The sequence below is a fragment of the Pinus tabuliformis genome, chromosome X, assembly GCF_031772625.1.
Source record: "Pinus tabuliformis cultivar Carrire ecotype Pingquan chromosome X, CPIR1, whole genome shotgun sequence".
NCBI lineage: Eukaryota > Viridiplantae > Streptophyta > Pinopsida > Pinales > Pinaceae > Pinus > Pinus tabuliformis.
The window spans coordinates 1,584,516,272-1,584,538,583 of NC_142308.1; the positions used below are offsets into that span (position 1 = coordinate 1,584,516,272).

Sequence of the window (22,312 nt, forward strand, 5' to 3'; positions counted from 1 at the left end):
ACAAAAAGATGTTTTTTTTTTTTCAGATGTTACTGTAGAAGTAGCTTAGACACATGCATTCTACCTTCCTAGAAGTCAATGGCATCTCTTTCAGTAGCTTGCATCCTCTTTCTTGCATCAGTAGGGCTAGCTGGTAAAATTAGGGTTTGCTAGGGTTTACGTTTCCTTTCAGCTTCCTAGTTTCTTTCTGCGACTAGATCAACCTTCTTTGAGTTAGCTTTCGTCCACCAGTTAAAAAATGTTTTCTCAGAGCTCATAGAAGTTGGCTTTAGCTCCTAGCGGACTTGTGCCAGCTGACCAAGTGACAGCTGCGGCAAGAGCTAGTACTTGTGCATACAGCACCGTCGCTTCCAAGTTTGTTACGAACTACCGGGTTGATAAAAGTAAAGAAGGGAGTCCCAGGAGTTGCAGCATTATTGCTGCAATACTGGAGCCCACCACCTATGTCACCCTTTTCAAGCATATGGGAGTGACGTCGCACCTTTAAGGGCAAGCGTTAACATCGAAGAGGGATGTGCTATCCCTCCCAAGTTATCTCAATGATTACCATCCTCATCTGGGCTTTGAAACAAAGTACCATCCATCAAATAGGGTGAAGGCCAACTTGGGGGCATCTTGGGTCCATTTGGGCACATCATTAAATAGTCCATTGCTCAAGCCTTTAGCTTTAGCGTTTTAGCATTTGGAGGCTCATCAAGGGGTGTAGCATCATGTGGAATCAACTCAAGGACCAACACTCATCTATGGATGGCCAATGTTGGAGCCACAAAGTCATGTATGATCTCTAAAGGGGGCAAAGTACCCAGTGGAAGGTGATGAAGAAGAATAGGACTATCCCTCAAGGAATCTTTGTTATAGATGTGATACCTCCTTAACAAAACCTATCAAGATCTAGTGGGATCAACTTCATTAGGGACATAAAACCATTAAAGCATCATGGTGAACCATATCTAATGTTAAGGGCACAAGAATACTTCACACAAAACTCACCTTCAAATGTCTAACTAGATCAGGATTTGTAAACAAGTTACCTCACTTATGTTAGGGATGATTAGGTCAACAACCCTATTAGGTGTTTCCAACCCCCAAGGGGAGTGACATGTCCCAGGTCAGCCCATCAATCCATAGGTGTGTGTGATAATGATGGTCATGGAGTGGGAGAGACTTCAATGCAAGTACCACAACCATGAGAGTAGCTACTGGGGGTCCAATATTTTGAATGTAATGATGTAAGGAGGGAGCAATCATGGTGACATGAGTTAACCCATTCCTCAGCTAACCATTTCCACCCGTCTAGTGCGTCTTTTACTTTAATGATTTGCCTCTATTTGGTGCATAGCTTAGGAGTGCAAGCTTGCTTTATGCTTTTGCAATACCCCTTTAAGATGTAGTAGTTTCTCGCTCATTGGGGTTGGGACATTGAAGAGTTCCTTTATTTGAAATGAAGCATTGAATTCTTGAGGAACTGGGTGATTGCTAATGAGGGCGGTAAAGCTCATGCTAGGATTTTGCCCCCACACTAAATATTGTCCTGACTTTCAACCATCTATTGCATTTTACATTTTCTTTCATTGTGCTTTTATATGCTTTTGACTTTCTTTTATCTACATCAACCTCTGAGGCCAAGTTTTTGGACCTTGACTCTAGGATGTGGATATAGAGTGCTAATCCCAATGACCATTGACTACCAACCCAAAGAATGGAGATGGATAATCAAGAGAAAAGAAAGTGGAAAGTATGGATTGCCTTAGACATGCTATATCAATCAATGCCTCATCAGTAGTGCCCCTCCTAAACTTTGAGGCCTCTGAGGAGGTCTCACTGGACTAGAGTCAAAGGTTAACCTCCCAAGTGAAGTTGGAAACAAGGATACAATTGAGATTACTCAATCATCGAATTTGCCCCATGATCCATATTAATATGCCCATAACATTAAATGAAAGCACTTGATTGTGAGAATGGTTAGAATACATATCAATAGATGGCCCACCTTTCTTCAAGAAGCAATGTTAGATGGGAGAGAGATCTTATTGGACCAATGGGTGGAGAACTCTGGCATCATGTTATGTGATGACCATCATAGGGTTGTTGGCTAGCCAGTTGTCAAATGAGGAGAACATTTTTCTTCTATGGGTTACCCACTTTTGGTGGGTAACAAGCCCTAGCCTTATATGTCTTGGTTGCCAAAGCCCTAGGTTATCTTAATTGTATGAAGATTAACATGGGTCTAATTAGAGGAATTCACCTCCTTGAGCCTAGTGGCTAGTCATTTCCATTTTGTTGATTTATTTATGACAATTTGAAGGACTAAAATTCTTGTGCTAACACCATGGATTGCTTGGACACTTTTTGTGTTGCCTTAGGGTCAAAAATTTAGTTGGTCAAAACACAATGTTATAGATAGAGTCAATGACCTATCCTTGATTGGTTGGCCTCACTAAATTGGTATTAGACTCAACCTAACCAAAATTTGAAATATTTAGGAATTTTGTTTGTGTTCCAAGCATCTTGAGATTTATAGGATATTATGGTGTAGAGAGTGCAAAAGAAAATAGAAAAAAGGATTACAAAATATCTAGCCCTATTTGAGAAATTTCAAATTTGCACAAAGAATTTGGGTGTGATGCATCTATACTATTCTTCTTGTCGGGTCCCCTATAAAGTAACATACATAAAATTGGAAAAATCCCTTAGGAACTTTCCGTGGGATGAAAGCAAGGGATTCCATAGAATCAATTGGGAGCTTTGTTGCACCTTGTATTTGAGTGGATTGGGTATTATCAAAACCCACCTCCAAGCTCAAGCCTTACGGCATGCCAAATAGGTGATTCAAGATGTTGATGGGTGTTATCACTCCGGATCTCCAAGGCTGATGAAGAGTCCAGCTAAGGTAACCACAAACCAACCTTTTGACTTGGTAGCTAGCCCTACCAAGCCGGAGAGGGCTCTCTCTAAAGGATCACAGCCAAGAGGGCTGGATAGATTAGGGTTTTATGCTAGATATAATAGCTCAGGGTTTGTTTGATTTGATTTGGTTGGGGTAGTCACTGGATGAGTGAATTAGGTCAGAGAGTGAACTAAGTGAGGGCAAAAGAGAATCAGAATTGTAGACATCTGATGGGGAAAGGTAGGCAAGTTACTTTAACACTTGGTAGTATAGTGATGAGATGGCTTAGACTAGTGAGGTGCTAAAAAGAGCATGAAGATCACGAATTCTTTTAAACTGAAGAAATGAAACAATATATGATGATTTTCCCAAAATAGAGCATACAAGATGAATTCTGCTTATCACACCTTGAAAATCAAACATATTTAGAGTGAAACGAATCGTGAAGGGTACAAAACATTCATACATATGTAGCTGAAGAAGAAACAATGTCAAAATACCATGCCACAGGAATCCCACAAAAATAGCTGCAACTCATCCAATATATTTCATGCCAAAGTCTCAAACACTAGTATAACATCCAATAGAGTCCCACCTATAGAATGACTGAAAAAGTACATGATATAGGCCTCAAACAAACTCTTCCCAGCCTCAGGGGTCGAATCCATGAGAGGAGGAGCACTTCCACCAAAAACTAAACTGATAGCTAGAGTGTAGGGTGGTCAAATTGACTCATCCCTCACTTTTTGGAAACTGATTCATTACATCACAAAAATAGTTTTCACCTAATGTATTTACCCTAGGTAACAGTAAAAACATCATTATTACATTTATCATATCAATTACATCAGTAAAATTTTGATTTCCCATAGGTAAAAAACAAATCTGGAGTAGAACAATGAAAAACTAGGCAACTGGTCAAACGTGCAACACCTGTGTCAAATGCGCAACGCCATCTTCAGACCCACTTTTGCCTGCCTTCCTGGTGTCCAAATTGATCCCAGGATAGCTCATTGGAAATCTTATCATGTCTAGTTTCCAAATCTGCCTTTAGTTTTCAAAATGGGCTTGATTTGACCCTCCAAAACTTCATTCTCCCAAGACTGGTCAAAAAGTGCAAAATGAGGGTGCAAAAATGAAGTGTGATCTTGCAGGAAACATTTGGAGGTCTTCCTCAACTCCAAATTGAGCTCATGATAGCTCATTGGAAAGATATTTCTGTCTAGTTATCATTTGACTCATCAAGAAAGTCATTTGGACACTCCAGCTAGGAGAAAAATTGATTTTCCCAAGGTCGCTCTAGAAGTGCAGAAAACCTCTTGTAGCACCTGTATGTTTTACATTTCTCCAAAACCATAACACCTGTGTAAAACATGAAGGAGGTTTTTGTTCCTTGGCCTATGATGGACAAAAACCTCTCTCACTTTTGTAAAATTCATCTCTGTTTGGTTGGAAACATACTTTGAAGCAAAACTGACCCTATGTGTGGCAAATGATTTGTCCCTTGGAATGACTTCTTGAAAATGATGGAGACATGATGTTTATGAGTTGGAATGGCCTCATACTTGCTGAAATGACCTCCCTTAGGCCTTCTCTACTCAGATGTCTCTGATTCCATAGCCAAGCCTAGCTCAGTGGGAAAGGAAATTAGGGTTTAGTGTAGGCAAAACAGGGGATTTGGGAAATTTATAGGAATGAAGGGAAATGAAGGGGATAGGGGGCTTCTAAATTATTAGGAAAACTTTGGGAGGTAGGGAGGGATGTTAGGAAGTAATGGAAACTGGAATTTTAAGGATTGAGTGAGGGGAAGGGGTCCAAAAGGGCGAAACATAGGCCTAGTCTAGAAAAGTGTCAAAAGCGTAGCAATAGGCTAGGGTTTGTAGAAAAATGATGATTTTGAGGGATAGGAGTGATGGGAAGTGTTTAGGAAGGTATATTAAGGATAGGGGAAGGCGTAAGAGCATCAAGATACAAGTTTTGTTGATGATTTAACCATGGAGGTCATGAAACCAAGAAAAATGTCCTCAAAACCCTAGGAGAGGGAAATGAGAGGAATGGGCACGAGAAAAGGTCAAGGGAGGTAGATGGAGTGTAGGTGAGTGAGGTTTTTTTTTTTTTTACTAGGGCTACCATCAGTGAGTAAATTTTTGAATGAGGACCTAAATGGAATGACAAAAATTTCTGAGCGAGACCCTAATATGAATATGAAAATATGAGTTTTGATCATTGATGGCAGTATGCAAATACTAACACTAACAATGGGAATGAATCATGGAAGGTTCTTTTTTGGCATTGCATTAACTAGGGCTTATTAATTGAGAAGTGAACTACCATTTTGCTAATGACTTATTTATAACAATTTGGAAGACCAAACTTGTTAACACCATGGATTGCTTGGACACCTTTTGTGTTGCCTCAGGGTCTAAAATTTAGTTGGCCAAAACATAATGTTACAGAGTCAATGACCTATCCTTGACTGGTTGGCCTCACTAAACTAGTGTTAGACTTTGCCTAACCAAAATTTCAAACTTCTTAGGATTTGTTCATGTTACAAGCATCTTGAAATTTATAGGAGATTGTGGTGTAGCGTGTGCAAAAGAACATAGAAAAATGGATTACAAAACTTCTAACCTAGCTGTGAAATTTCAAATTTGCACAAAGTATTTGGGTGTGATGTATCCATACTTCTTCTTGCCAGGTTCCTTATAAGTCAACGTACATAAGTTTGGCAATACTCTTTAGGAATTTCCTATGGGACATGTGACCACCCGAGATGTGCTCGACAAGACTTACAGTGAGCCACCAAGGTTGAACAAGACACTTGTTCAAATTTCAAGTTCAGAAGCCTTGCATGACAATTTTTCCCTTTCTTCTAGTTTTCTTCTCTATGCAACTTCCATACCCCCATGGGGGAATTGTAATAAATGATGTTAGCATGTCGAACTTATGTAAAACACTTAACTCCCGAGGACTTAGTTATTAGGGAAGTTACTCTAGAGTGTTTTTTTTACTGATTAATTATTTTTTTGCTTTTTAGTGATTAATAATTTCCTAAGTTTTTTCACTCATACCTCCAAAGTTGGAGTACATCCTAATGGATAGGCCTTAGTGGTATTGTATAAGTCTAGAGTGAATGTATATTACCATGCTACTCATTATCGAAAGTCTAACGAAGTCGCATTAAATTTTTCTAAGATTTTTTTTATATAATTAAAAAATTCTGCAGGAATTTTCCTTGTAAAATTTATGTAATAATTAAAAAAATGGTACTAGGAGGTCTCATAGGCATTGGGGCACTCGTTTTTTAACTTAGAGTGCCCGCTTTACCTTAGTACCCCCTTTTTGAGAGAAAATATTGGTTTTTCCTTATGAAAATTAATTATTCACTCAAAAAGGTGAATAAATTAACTTTTTATTTAGTAAAAAATTTCCTTGTTTTTTAGTTAAAGAGTTTCTTCTTTTTCTAAGTTAAAGAGTTTCCTCCTTTTCTAGTTATAGAGTTTAATTTTTAAGTAGAAGAGTTTCCTCTTTTTCTAGTCGAAGAGTTTCTTTGGAAATTCCTCCCTCTTGGTCTATAAAACAAAGCAATCTCCTCCATTTCAAAAGAAGGTAGTGGTGGATTGGAAGAGAGCCTTGCTTGCATTTGTATTGTGCTCATCATTGAAATGAAAAAAGTGTTTTGGAGGCAAATAATGGTGTACAAGCTTTGTGTGAATGCTTGATTTCAATGCATGAGGTAATCTTGCTTTGTTTTAATTTATTTTCAAGCTTTGTTTACAAGCCTTTGAAGGGATATTGTTGCCCAGTAAGAGTATATTTCTCAATTTAATTGTGGTGAAATCTATTTGTTTTTTCTGCATTTAGAAATCGAAGATTATATGTACTTCTTGTTGATTGGCATATTTTCTAGGTTTCTTATGTAGGAAGCACCTATATTTAACAGAGTTTCTTGGCAATACTTTTAAAGATTTATAGGCACCTCAATTTGAAGAGATGGATTACTTTCGCTGGATGCTTCATGAGCTTCAAAGTTCAAACTATAAGAAGCAAAATCCGACCGGGCTCCAACAAATACTCCATTTCCCAAGGATTCCATTTACAAGCTCTCTTCTTCTCTTACTCAAACAATTTTTTTTAAATCTTTCCGATTACTTTATTTTAAACTATCAATTGATTTATTTGTCAAATCTGGGTGCCATTTATTTGCTGCATAAACAAGAAATAAAAGATAGTCAAGAATATCTAGCTTTAGTTAGCTCTTTCTTTCTTGTTTATATTAGCTTTTCAATAATTTTTCACTTGAACTTTCTTTTGCATTTTAGACTAACCTTTTGGATGTTCCCAAAGTCATTTGGGGCATCTTTTACCATTAATAGCATTCTGATTTTGCAGGTTTATTGAGCAAACAATGGAAGTTCTGCCCAAATTTTGGTGATCAAACTATCCAGGACCCCGAAAAGCACCCATATTCTTCCCTTGGTTGAAGAAGGGGTAGCAAACCTTTCCCTTTATTTCAAAGGGCTAGAAACCTTCCTAAGCAAACAATTTAACCTCGAGGGAGGTATTGGGAGTCCCCTAGGCATCCCATCCCCCTACCCTGGGGGGATTGGGATTTGTGTTTTGTCTCATTTCATGGATTGCTTGTTTAATTTTGCTCTAATTCGGTTAAAATTAACTTCATAAAAAAAAAACCTTCAATTTATAGATTAGATTTAAAATTTTTAGATAGATTTATTTTCTGCAAATAAAGTAACAAACTTTCCCCTCCAAGTTCCTGTTATTTTCTTGGCCATTGTGAGCAAAAACTTGACCTTTGGCATGATTTAGAGAGGAACTTGTATTGTGCTGGATAGTTTAATTAGAAAAACCTTTCAAGTTTTATTGTGAGTTTGGAAACACTTGTTGTTGACTTATGAAATCAGAGGAATGCCATGAAACCAAGTTACTGTTCATTTTGGGTAGCATCGGATGTGATGTAGCTCTGAAATTTTATGGAGGGGCTAGAATACATGAGATCTCCATGACCTAGAAATTGTTTGGAGAAATTCCACCCGAATGATGAGTTATTAAAATAATTAATATTTCTATTGGGGTTGCTAAGTCTAAACTTAGGAAAATAAAAATATTAATGGGTATTAATAAAGATATGGGTGAGAAGCTTCTAAGAGACTAGGATCAAGTCTGTTTTAATCTTAGCCGTTGATTAGGGACTTAATCTTGGCCGTTGATTCATCAACAAGAAAAGTATAAGAGAAGACGTTAGAATCATTTGGAGACACACCAGACAAGTACTCAGTAACTTGAGGGAAATCGAGTCTCAAGGAGAAGAAGTTCGATTTCAGAGGGAGAGTTGAAGGGTGAAGGAAGAGGAGGGAATCAACATCAGTCAGAGACTGAGGAAGAGGTAACACAGAGCATCCTAGAGATAGCGCAGAGGGAAGATCAGAGAGACAACGCAGTTGGAGACGCAGTCCTCACGTAGAAGTGACGCAGAGAAGGACAGAGGGTCTTCGGGGTGTCAGAACTTCTCCGAGAAGAGAAGGAAAATTGTCTCAGGTGTTTCTCTCAGAAGTGTCTCAATATTTTGTAGAATCATTCCTTGTAAAGAGATTGTTGCTGAAGATTAATAAATAAACCCTCATTTGCTGCACCGATTTTCCCGCATTGGGTTTTTCCGGGGACAATTGTCCAAAAATAACTGTGTTGATGTGATTGATTCTTATGCTTGTATATCACTGTTATTTTCTCTATGCTATTATGTGATAACTGCAGTAGAATTTATTTTAATGTTTACTAGAGGGTTTTGTAAATAACTTATTGTGGAAGATAAGTAGGAGAAATAAATCAATTACTGCAGTAGAATTTAGTCATAGTTTCTTTCTGTTGGATCTCTAAGCGACTCATTTGTTTTCATTCGAAGGAAACAAACCTTATATTAACTTACTTTTCTTGCAATTACATGCAGATCAACATATCTGCTTCTCCATTCTGCACTCCCTTTAATAATTCCAAGTGAACTCAACCATAATAAAAATTACCAAGAACATTTCTCCAAAACATTCGACAACATACTTCATTGGGCCCGCAATTATATTTTCTCGGGTTTCTTTTTCAACAACACAAGAAATTACTTTTGGCACTGGTCTATCTTGTTATTTAAATTTGTCATTTGATTATTTGCTTGTCAATCATATAAATTATATGCTACTGGTTAAGGTGCTTTTGTGTAATCGACTTTCCTCCTAGAATATTTTCTTTTTTAGCTATAGCTTAATCAACCTTAATTATTTTTTAGGGACTACCTCCTTTGCTTCGGTAGGAGTTAGCCTAGACAGAGGAGTTTAGATAGAGTAATAGTAAACTCGACTCGAGACTCACCCCTAAGGCCACACCCAGGGGATTGAAGATTTCTTCCATGTGACCCAAGGTGTGGGTTAGGCGATGATAATAGGACAAAAGCAAGGGCTTCCATAGAATCAATGGAAGCTTTGTTGCACCTTGTAGTTGAGTGGGTTAGGTATCATAAAAAATCGCCGCTCAAGTCCTGTGTGTTGAATAGGTGATTCAATATATTGATGGAAATAAAGCATGGAAGGTTCTTCTCGTGCATCAAACCAACCAAGGCTTATTGATCGAAAAATGAACTTGGTAGAGAGTTTCTCTCAAAGTCCAAACCCTTTTTATCACCCCTTCTCATGTTAAAGTGGCTATAAGGAAAATTTCAAGGGCTCATATTCATAGGTGGGATAATTTTCCATGGTTTTTCCAAAAAGAAGATTTGCCATTTCCATTTTTCCTAAAAATGGTTTGCCCAAATTTTATTGTCTAAAGTTATCTTACCTTAAAGATCGCCAACATTTTATATAGACTAATATAAAATAATTAGAAATATAAATATTTTTATACAAATATTGTCAAACATTTTACAATTTGCATAGTAGGGACTAGTAAGATTAGCCAAAGTTTCTAAACTTTAAGGTAAACTATCATCCTTAAAATTTTCCCTATGGCTGGTACTTATATTTTGTAGAGTGCTAGGAAGGTTTGGGGACCATTAAGCCCTTCCTCTTTTGTAATGACTTATTCCTTCAAATTGGCCTCTCATTCAATAAACAGTCTTTGGTGATCCTTGCATGTAAAATATGGAGGCTCTTTAGGAAGTGCATTAGTTTGCTTTCTTTGATAGCATATTAGGACACTAGCTTTCTTGGGATGACCTAAAAATGAAATTCAACTTCGCCAACATGGATAAGTTTATTTTAGAAGGAGTTCAAGGACTCATTACGTGAAAATTCCTTGATTGCAATTACTGGATATTATCCTCATAATTGTTAGCAATTTAATTGTTTACGATAATTAACGAATAATTCACAACTGCAATCTTCACCATAAAATTATGCTGCAGAAAATAAAATCAGGAGCTGAGAAATAGATGCACATATAAAAAAGACACAATAATTTTTGGACTAACGTCCTCGGGAAAACCTCGAAGGGAAAACCGGTGGAGCAGATGAGGGTTTATTTTATTATTATGCTGTAAGTTTTGGTAGTACAATAATCTGGATGCCAAATTGGAAATCCTCTAGCAAATATTCTGGCAAAATATCTGGGAGATATTTTCCCAGATATTTTTCTTCCTCTGCAAATCAACTAGGCCTCCACTGGCCTGCACGCACTGCCCTCAGGAAATGCGTATTGCCTGGCCTGGAACAATTCGCACTGCCTTCTCGTTGGCTCTAAATGAGTCTTCCTGCCTCTCACTGCCTCTGGAAAAATTTGCTCTGTGTCCTAGATGTTCTTTCCAGCCTCTGGCAACTGAAACGACTTCTCTCCTAGCACTGGTACTAGGGTTTTTGGCTGCTCGCACTAGCTTCAAGACCTCTCTGCAGAATAATTTCGGCCTCCCTTTTTGTGCCACTCAAGCACTAGAAATCCACTCAGAAACTCTCTGGAATCCTCCTAAATTATCTCTTGCTTCCTATCTCTGATGCTGTCTCTTTGGCTCAAACTTTCTCCCTTGCTGAATCACTGCTATTGGGTAGCTTGATCTGTCAAGGTAACTCACTCTCCCTCTTGTGTCATTCTCCATCCCATCGACTTGCTCGTTGGAGCTTCAACAACCACGATTAGTCTCTAGAGCATAAGTTGATCTCCTTAATTGATTGACTTTAATTAACCACTTTTCCTAAGTTAGACTTGGGAAATATTTAAATGATGGCTAATTAGTTTAATTTAGGTGTTTCACAAGCATATCTCGCGAAACCTTTTCTAGGTTTTGGAGATCTCGTGTTCCTTACCCTCTTAGGCACAAGTCAAGACTAGAACACCTGTCTGATGCTACCAAATCAATAAAAAACTAACACATTCTTGATGATCTGATGCTTAGTCTCGACCTTCTAGCACCTCGCGTTTGTTGGCAAGATTGGAAAGGGGGAAAAACTACGGCCTTTTCGAAATACAAAACTATGTTGGGATATAGGTGGCATTGCATGATACTATTCCTAGAAGGTTGACTGAAAATTTATTGGCACTTGAATTTTAAGCAAAAGATGTGGTAATTTTGGCTTCACAACATTTGAAAACCAAATTTTGAATCTAAGGGTTATTCTTTATTTCCATTTGGTGTTAAACTATTGGAGGTCTTCCATTGGGTAGAAGATTGTCTTACGAAGTTGTGCAAAATTCATGTTGTCCACAATGTGGGTGAGTTTAAACCAGTTTTGTGAACATCATGATTTTTTCACAGGCTTGATTTTTCAGCGATTTTTCCTCAACGAAAAATCGCGATATCATAAAAGTTACGATATTATTGTGACACAATTGAAAACAACATCAGTCCATGCTAAGACTTGTTTATAAAGTTATTTCGTAGGTTTTTTTAACTCATTTTACAAACAAAGATTAGGTTAGAGAGCAGAGGAGCAGGAGAACAAATCTATTAAGTCCAAAGAGGAGGAAACCGACGATATTTAGGATCCCACTCAGAAAATTAGATTGTAGACCGACTTTCCTCAAAACGCTGCAAACTTGCAAGTGTTGGCATCAAATTCAACCCTGCTTTTTTTGTTTTCTCCCAGTTTTTCCTTGGGTTTCAGTGACCCATTTATTTTCCATGATTCTGCGAGGGAAAGTATTGTGTTTTTTTGCCATTATTGTTTCATTGAGTGGAGAGGGTTTTTTATTGTAAAAATGCTGATTTTTAAAAATTGTTCTTGTGCCCCAGGTTCAATCTTACATTAAAGAATTCAATAAACATGCCAAGATATTTGGACCCTATGTGGGAATATGGTGAACTTGATGGGGGGTTCGATAGACAAAATTTGAGTTGCAAGTTATGTGGGAAGCATATGATAGGGAGGATATTTCGATTTAAATACCACCTTGGACAAATTTCAGTACATGATGTAGGACTTTTCCCAGATGCATCTCTAGAAATCATCTGTATTGCCATCAAATCATTAGATGATAAAGATCCAAACAAAATTAACAAGGAAGCTATGAAGATTCAAATTGCAAGGGGTGGAGTGGTGGTAGATGACCGTGAGAGTGGTTCTACTTCTTCAACATGAACTTCTACAATGGCCAGCCCCACATCTGCCTCATCATTTTTCATTCCTACAACCACACCTGGGGCACAATCATCTATAAGGTCAATGCTTAAAAGAAAGGATAAGGAAGAAGTTGACAAGCTGGTGGGTAGGTGTTTTTTATGGAGTGACATTCCCTTCAACATTGCCAAGAACAATCCATTTTACCAGCCTATGGTTGATGCTATTGCTATTGTTGGCCCGGGGTACAAAGCCCCTTCCTATGATGACTTGAGAGGGCCTATTCTTCAAAATGAAAAGGCCAATTACACTACTAGATTGGAGGAATTCAAGGCATCATGGGAACACATGGGATGCACTGTGATGTTAGATAGTTGGACTGATCAAATGGATTGAACCCTTATTAACTTCTTGGTTAATTGTACCAAGGGGACAATGTTTATGAAATTTGTTGATGCATCTGCACATATCAAAGATGCATGATTATTATGTGATTTGTTGGACATGTTCATTTAGGAGGTAGGTCCACAACATGTTGTCCAAGTCATAACAGACAACGCTACAAATTATGTTGCTGCTGGCAGGTTTCTTATGGAGAGATATCCTAACTTGTTTTGGGCACCTTGTGGTGCACACTGTATTGACCTAATGTTAGAGGACATAGGAAAAATTCCTTATGTCAGAGTATTGTCGAATCATCAAACAACATAACAAAATTTACATATAATCATGCATTTATGCTTCATTTGATAAGAAGATTCACCAATAACAAGGAGTTGGTGCGCCCTACTATTACACAGTTTGCCATTAGCTTCATATCTCTTCAATCTCTTTTGAATTCTATGTGAGATGTGAAGAGAATGTTCTTTTCAAAGGAGTGGCATGCCTTATCAATTAGCGGCAAACCAGAGGGAGAGGCCATATGTGGGCTAGTTTCATACCAGGAGAGATTTTGGGTAGGAGTGTAGGAGGTGTGTACCATTACTGAACCTTTGGTAAAGGTTATTTAATTAGTTGATGGAGACAAGCTCACAATGGGCTACTTGTATGAGGCCATGGACAAGGTCAAAGAATCCATTTGTAGCTATTATGAGGATAAGGGGGATGAGGGGTTTGAGAAAAAACAATTGATATGGAGAGTGATTGATGGGCGATGGAATAATACACTCCATCGTCCCATTCATGTTGCAGGGATCTAGCTGAACCCCACATTTTCTTACTCCTCTTGTTTTAGATTTTATGTTGAGGTCATGGATGGATTCGTTACTTGTGTTCAAAAGATGGTGTTATCTCCAACAAAATGTGCAAAATTTTTAAAGAAATGGATATATACAGGATGGCAGGTGACACATTTAGCTTTGACATGGCTATCCACAATGGGAAGACCAAAATGCCAGGGAAGCTTTAGTTTGTTTCAAATTTCATTGTTTCGAATCTCTTCATACTTGCTTCAACTTTCAAATGTCAATTTTTTTCTTATGTTTTTCTTATTTGTTATAGATGCGTGGTGGACAAGCTATGGTGGCAGAGTACCTAATCTCCAAAAACTTGCCATTCAAGTGTTCCGCCAAACATGTAGCTCCTCCGGATGCAAGCACAATTGGAGTGTATTTGAAAAAATACACACCAAGAAGTGCAATAGGTTAAAAGTGTTCAAATTAATTTTTTGAATTCATTAAAAATTATATCTTATTATTCTTATAATTTATGACCCTCATATAGGTTGGAGTCCCAATGCCTATACAACGTGGTCTACGTCTACTACAATCTCCGATTATGGTTGAGACAACTTCAAAAGACACATGACATGGAGGCCATCTCACTGGAAGAGATTGACACCACTGTTGCATGGAGGGTCGAGGCTGAGAGGCATGTCATGGAATCGACCCTTGATTGGTTAGAGGAGGCAGTGGAGTAGGTAGCAACTGTAGGGGAGAGAGAGGTAGCGGAGGAGGAGGAGGAGCAATAGGAGGAGGAGGTGACACCACCTACCATGGTCACCAATAGAGGATGTAGTCTACCTCCTCCTACTTATTTTAGAGGAAATCAGGGTCCAATGTCAGCCCAAGGACCTTCTTCATCTACAGGAAAAGCCATTACATTTTCTTGCAAAAAGGGCAATGGAAATCATTAGTTAGAACTTAGTGGTTTATTTTGTTGTATATGACTCATGATATGAGATACATCTATTATAATTTTTGTTGATATTTTGAGGCTGAGTCAGGACTCAAGATTCAGAACATGATTCAATGTTATGTGTGATGTAGCACTAGACATTTTATGCATCATATATATTAGTTTCTTTTCATATTTATGTGTCAATGCATTTATTTTATGTTGTGGATGCTTTAGATACCAATGTTGTGATAATCGCGATTAGGATTAAATCAACGAGGGTCTAAAAAAAAAATTGTAAAAATCAGCAAAAAAATTGGCACAATTAAAAAAAAATAAAAATAAAAATAAATAAATCAAGATTTTTTGGGAGAAAATCGTGATATTTTCAAAATGAAAAAATCGCCGATTTAATCATTTTAGGGAAAAAATTGCATTTTCACAACATTGTTAGATACTAAAAAAATTGAATATTTTTGTATTTTTTTTTTTTAGTTTCACTGATTTTTACTTATTTTTTTTCCGATTTTTCCAAATTTTTTTTCCAGACCCTTGCTGATATTATCCCAATGTCAATGTTTACAACATTGGTTTAAACTCTTAAGTACTTTGTTTGGCTTTATCTCCTAGCCTAGTCTACGTGGGCCTATGTCAAGTCTTTATGTTAGTGATAACTCCTTGCCTCACATGGAAAACTGCTTACTTAGGTGACCCACTACCATGGACCATTGATTTCCAGTTTGCTTGGACGTTGTTAGAGTCAAAATTTTATATTGGATTTGGAAGAAACACAATGATGTTATTCAACAGTCCCACCGAAAAGCTTTACCTAATATGATGATGCACTAGCTTGTGCCGACATGTGTTTGCTGATCACTGTGTAGGGGTGAAAATTAAGGATGGAGATGGACTATTCTCAATGACTTGTAGACTTTTGGCTTGCTCCCTTTGTACTGTGAACGAGGAACCACTTGGCCTCTTATGACCCACTTCAGTAGGTTCTCACATAGGTGACATAAGGCCGTGTCATCAAGTCAACAGAGAGGGGCATAAGAGGCATGATTGCGAGAGGAGTTGGCCAATTCTGAAAATCCTGAGCTCCAAAAGCCTCTTGTTGATGGTTAGGGAACTATGCAACAGATTGATGTTGATCCCTCATTACTAGTTGGGGCTCCTCCTTGGATGACCATGACCGGCCCCCTCTTGATTCTGCCATGAGTAATTTGTAGTGTTTTTATGCTCAGGTTCTTGGATGACCATGACCGGCCCCCTCTTGATTCTGCCATGAGTAATTTGTAGTGTTTTTATGCTCAGGTTGTAGGATTTTGTTTCTTGATGTTATATCTATGGACTTTCTGGCCAATGTTAATGTGGTTACGGATGTTTTGGCTTAACCCAACCTGCATTTTTTCACTAGTGCTCATGGAGGCTGCCTTAGCAGCCCAATTAAATCTTTGTACAATCCATTTATTTATAGTCAAAGAGTCAAAAAATTCTGACAACTGTCTCCACCCTAAAGAGAACAATGTTGAGACCTAAAGAACCCATTTACTTCAATCTAAAGCCACCTTTCCTCCTCCCCATAAAGACAATATGGTTGTTTTTATTGCTGTTTGAGTATGCTTGCTGCTCAATGTCCCCCCTTTATCTATGCAAAAAATAAAAATCTCTCATTTGGCAGTAGTCCATAGTGCCCCTTTCACATGCTTTCCTAAAAATGGCCAAGTGGGATACGTCTAACAATTATGCACTTTAGAAATTTTTTCCATGACATAAATGTCTTTATAAAAAAATTATTATCCCACCTTGGTTGAGATAAGTGGTACAATTCAATATGCAATGATCTTAATGCTAATGGGAAGAACCACAAGGGAGTGGTGCTTCCTACTAGTATTCCACGGGGACGTGTCTCCCAAGGTCGGGTGCACGCACCCCTCGCACCTCATGCACTTGGGATGGACGGGGGTGTTTGGGGTGCGTTTCCCCACACCCCTTTTGGGGAGTCTAGTGTGGATGACACCCCTTTTGGGGAGTCTAGTGTGGAGGACGCGACATCGACACCCCTTTTGGAGAGTCGAGTGTGGAAGACGCGACTCGTCAAACGGGGTGCTTTTGGCCGCCCCCTTGGTGCATGCCGCCTCAAATTTGTCAAATAACACTTAATATGAAAAATATGAAAATTCACGTATTTAAAAAAACTTAAAAAAAATAAAACACAACTTAAAAAATAAAACAAAACTAAAAATTAAAATGTTAAAACTTACGTAGGTTAACTTACCTATTCATTTCCCAAATTCTCTTGCTCGTCGTTGAGCTCTTTTGAGTGCTCTCTTGCCGTTGTCGAGCTGTGGTCTCCTGTTGTCATCGAGATGTGATCTCTTACCCACCTTGGAGCTTTTCTAGAATGATGAATAATGAATTTAATTTTTAAATCAATGTAGATTATAGAATAATGAATGATATGGATCAATGTATTTGAATATTTCATTATTGAATTTTATTATTGAATCTCATGATATGAATGAATGATGTATTTATCAAAATGAATGATGAGGATGGATCAATGTATGTCATTATTTAATTCACTTATAAATTTAAATTTTGTGTGGATCAATGTATTACTATTAGTCTATTTATGCTTTCATTATTGAATATAAACTTGAATTATATATATATAAAATTAAAAATTATATACCTCGACGCCCCGCACTCCCAAAATTTAAGAGTAGTCCCACACATCTCCGGTGCGTCTCCCCGCACTGGAGTCTTGGTGGAACATTGCCTCCGACCGACAATGACGTGCTTTCTTTATCATATGAAATATATGAGTTTCTCCAAACCGTTATTTTTCAGAAGAAAACTATATATAAGTTTCTTCAAACTGTTCTTTTTGAGATGAAAAATATGAGTTTCGTCATACTGCAGCATTGAAAAGTAAAGGTGGTGACTTGCTTTTCATCTGACTGGAAATTTTTAACTACATTTGCTAGGTTCAAATGACTTTCACGGTCACTACAAGATGCACATTTGATCCTTAAATGGAACTACCTTTTATGGATTTGTATAATTACATCCCAAAATAATGTATCTTATTCTTTTTTAGATAAACTATACGAGTTTCTTTGTACTGCAGCATTGAAAAGTAAATGTGGTAACTTGCTTTTCACCTGACTTATAAATTTTTAACTATACTTCATTTGCAAGGTTCAAAAGACTTTCACGGGCACTACAAGATGCACATTTGATGCTTAAATAGAACTACCGTTTATGGATTGGTATAATTACATACCAAAATAATATATCTTAAAAGAAGAGGATGGTATCGCTGGTTGTTCATTTGGCCTTCAACAACCTTCCCCATGTTTTTTGAATTGTGTTACATCAGAGCTCAACATATTCAGTAGTCTATACATACTGGGTTTCCTAATCTTTCTGAAGTTTAATTATTTGGCAATAATATATCTTATTCTTTTTCATATGAAAAATATGAGTTTCTTCATCCTGCAGCATTGAAAAGTAAATGTGGCTACTTGCATTTCATCTGACTGAGAAATTTTTAACTATACTTCATTTGCAAGGTTCAAAAGATTTTCACGGGCACTACAAGATGCACATTTGATCCTTAAATGGAACTACCTTTTATGGATTGGTATAATTACATACCGAAATAATATATCTTAAAAGAAGAGGATGGTTTCTCTGGTTGTTCATTTGGCCTCCAACAACCTTCCACATGATTTTTGAAATGTTACATCAAAGCTCAACATATTCAGTAGTCTATACATACTGGGTTTCCTAATATTTTTGAAGTTTAATTATTTGTTAAATCTTGTTTACAGCTCCTGATGTAAGGGTTCCTGTTATAATTGGCTATGACTTTGAGGGCAAAATGGGGGTTGCTTTAATGCTTGAAGAGACGAGGGACAATGACAAGAGGCCGGAGCCTTCATGGCAAGGTACTATTTGGAAACACCACAGAGCTACTCTTGAAGAAAGCAGGAATGAGCCTGTGGGGACCTTTACTGGGATGGAAATGAGCCTCAATACAAATCTCCAAATGTCAATCAGAAAGGCAGTTTGGAAAGGATTCAAAGGTGGTTTGAGTGAGGAGGATGCTAAAGGTTATATTTTGATCCACCTTCCTTACGGATTAACGGCTTTTGCTCCCCGAGAGGCTGCAGTTGGTAAGGCTCATGAATACTATGTGAGCTGGGTTGTGAATGAAAACCAAGTGAGAGTGCTTTCTGTTAGTTACTTTGCAGATGGCAGGCTACAACATCTGAATTCAGGGACATACGAGAAATCTGCATAAGACAGGGGGCTACATAGTTGCTCGGCCATAATGCAAAAAACTCTTATTGGTCAGCTCTCCACTGCCTTCAAGTGTTGATAATAAACTCAATTTTCTTCTTCAATGCCACGAACTTACGAAGTGAATTAATAGCAAAAAATAGATAATTCTGGCAAGGACTTCAACTGCATAATGGCTCCTGCTAAATAGCATCATCATCATTATTATTTTCTATACTGGGAAACCTCGGGGATCAAACATAACTCCATGAGTATTAGGTGCTCATGTTCTCGCCACGGCTTGGGATTTTGCCAAGAACCACTCAAATATGTCCATAATGGTTTGTTCAAATTGTCTATGTACCCAATATTTTTACTTCTAAAAATATCTCTTAAATTGGTGGTTGCTTTCTTTGATCTTATTTCTATTTTATTTTGATATTCTAGTTTGAAGGAAAGTTACAGTAACCATTGCTAATGATGTTAAGATTAATAGCATCAAACATTATGTGCAGGATTGGCTATATCCAGTATTGAAAACGCATATAAAGCAATATAAATAGACAGCCTCTGAAGTGACTGGTTGGTGAATAATAATCGGCATGTTCTGTTTTAAACGATATCATTTACCTAATAGCCACTGAATTGAATTAGGTCTGGGTATCTGGTTGAAAATTGGACCCTTTGGTGGTGGGATCAGTTTATAGAAATGAAGAGCCCAAAACTTTAAGTTTGTGTAGTATTCTTCTTTTGAGTAGTAGATTGAATAATTTAATGGACAACAATCTGTGTCTTCTAGTCTTTTAAGCCTACTGGTACTTTGAACTAGTAAGATTTCCATTCTATGATTCCGCTCTCTATCACGGTGCCACTCGATGGCTTGTAAATTTGTAGTCATATTGGCATGGCATGGTTTAATTTTATAATAATGACGTAAGTTTACTTAAGGTGAGCATTAAAAATAAGCTATTTTGCACTGATATTCAGGTACAGTCTCCATTACTTTATACTAGGAGTACATCATTTAACACAGGAATTTACTATTTGCCATTTTTGCATTCCTTTCTTTATGCTCTTCTCCAATATAATCCCACTTGAAAATATGTCATGACAGGCATGGACATTTAAGATGCCACGACCTCAAATCTACACCTCTATTTATGGATAGGTCTTTGGGAAGAATACAGGAAAAAAATTATAAGAAGAAAGAAAATGGAAAATAAGCTTTCGTCTTCTGAGTTTTAAAAACAAATTTGATGGTTTGATCCTGTATTTCCTCTCCTGTTCCGGCACTAGAGTCCCTCTAATCTTGTTAATCGTTAGTTTGGAAGTTCCATTGGTCTAGCCTCCAACCTTTGCGTTCTGTCAATTCACAGATGTCATAATAACAATATCCTTCTTCTAACAGGAGAAGCCACCCCACTAAGGAGTTGATTCTGCTATGAATGTGGTCATCGGCAGTGTTGATTTTTCCATGGCACTCAAGAATCTGGTTTGATTCTAATATCACGATCACAAACACACTCAAATGCCACAACACTTCTGCTTTGCATAGCGGAAAATACACAGCAGTGAATCTACTAGTATAGAAGACAAATTTTCCAACCCAACACTTGTTATACTACAAATCTTTAATACAACAATCTTAGGCCACCCATACCAGGGATCACGGCCCTTACAATCAGCCCCGATACAAGACAACAACTAGGGCTTGGTATCAACAACTATGATGACCAATCTGCTCCTGAACAAAGTACACTTGACTTGCTGATGTAGCGCTTCCACAACCCTTTTAGTCCACGTACCTTGAACACATCTGGTGAGTACATTGCCTTCCCTTCTGATGATCATGCAACTTTTGCTCCCTCAGAAAGCGTGTATCTCCAGCTCAACAATCTACGACTATCAACCCTTTTGTTGCTCCAAGAGTGACTGAACTTTGGCCAACACAAATCTACCCACTATCTCCTCCTTTGCTTCCTCAAAGACACTAACACATAGGGTCTTCACCATTGCCCACTGCTTGCCTCTCTGCTGCTCCAAAGATGACAGGACTTAGGGCTTGGAGGCTGCCCTCTTAACACTGCAGTTGACCTCCTGCAACTCATTGAACTAGGGCACAATAACTAGCCCTCTTATAATCAATTCTCCACCCTTGAGGTCAATAAACTATGTGAGCTGGACATCTCCTTGCTTGGCTTCGCATATCGATATGCTGTCAAGATCGAGCAGAAATTTAAACAGAGGAAGCAAGACATTGGATCTGCGAATGCGAAGCAGGGAAAAGACACTCCCATATTGTACAACAAAGGACAAAGCCAAGGCGGAGTGACCCAAGACAACCCATTGAAGACGTAAGCAAAGAATAACACCACAAAGACGAAGGACATAGGAAAGTGGTGTGAGTTCCACAAGAGTCCCACTCACAACACAAGAGAGTGTCGTGCCAACCAACCAATGGTGGCCAAGCTAAACGCTTCAGAGTCAGATCGATTTTCCGACTCTAAGTCAAAACCCGACAAGGGGAATGACAAAGGGAAGCAAATTATCGATGTAGAGCCCAGCGCCACCATTGCCACCACCAAGGTCCAGAGGATTGAGCCCAAAGATTCAGAGGAAGGGGAGCGTCTCTTTCACTCACAAAAGTGAGTGAAGGAATCTCCACTGCAGTTCATTGTCGACAATGGGAGCCAAAAGAACCTCATCTCAGTAGAGGTCGTTAAGCAGTTGGGCCTACCGACCACACCACACTGGCAGCCATACACCATTCGATGGCTCCACCAAGGATGAGATCTTTGCATCAACAACAATGCCGCCTTCCCTACAACATCAAGCCCTTCAAGGATGAGGTACTGTTTGATGTTGCTCCTCTTGAAGTCCGTGATGTGTTATTAGGCCAACCATACTTGTGGAAACATCATGCTATGTATGAGTCCAAGCCTTGCACTGCTATTATTACTTTGGGTAGTGAGCTATACAAGATATCAGAGGTAGCCCCGCCTATTGCCATCTCTTTGATCTTTGCTAAGCAGTGCAGTAAGATCATCTCCCAGATCGGGAAATTTGTTTTATTTCTGATTCGCTCTCAAAGTAGAGGGAAGATCATGTCCACAACCATGGCCCGCGGGAAGGGTTCCTCCATGCAACAAAAGTAGGTGGATAAGGTCGTGGAAGAATACAGAGACATCTTCTCCTCACCCATAGGGGTACCTTTGCACTGTCAGGTCAAGCATTCGATTGATCTGACTCCCAGAGCACCTTTACCTAATGGGTCGATATACCGTCACTCTATTATAGAAAATGAAGAAATCAAATGGGAGATCTAGGGGTTGCTGCAAAAAGGGCACATTCGACCAAGTTCCTCACCTTGTGGGAGCCTGATTGTACTTGTACAAAAGAAGGATGAGACTTGGAGACTCTACATTGATTATCGAGTACTAAACAAAATCATTGTCAGGAACACGTATCCAAT

The 22,312-nt window shown here is 38.3% G+C and overlaps 1 protein-coding gene across 2 annotated transcripts in view; it reads left to right on the forward strand.

Annotated features, from left to right (window-relative positions):
- Positions 1-19,787, forward strand: part of LOC149146072 (uncharacterized) — a 68,036-nt gene extending 48,249 nt beyond the window's left edge. The window contains exons 3-4 of one of the 2 annotated variants that reach the window (XR_016264271.1): positions 18,390-19,181; positions 19,356-19,787. Coding sequence is in view for 1 of the 2 variants with exons in the window: in XM_089447668.1 (XP_089303794.1) it covers positions 18,390-18,862 (473 nt within the window). In the remaining variant the exon portion in view is untranslated. Of the gene's footprint in view, positions 1-18,389; positions 19,263-19,355 lie in introns of those variants that run through there. The other variant, XM_089447668.1, reaches the window with a different exon arrangement.
- Positions 19,788-22,312: the final 2,525 nt, after the last annotated feature.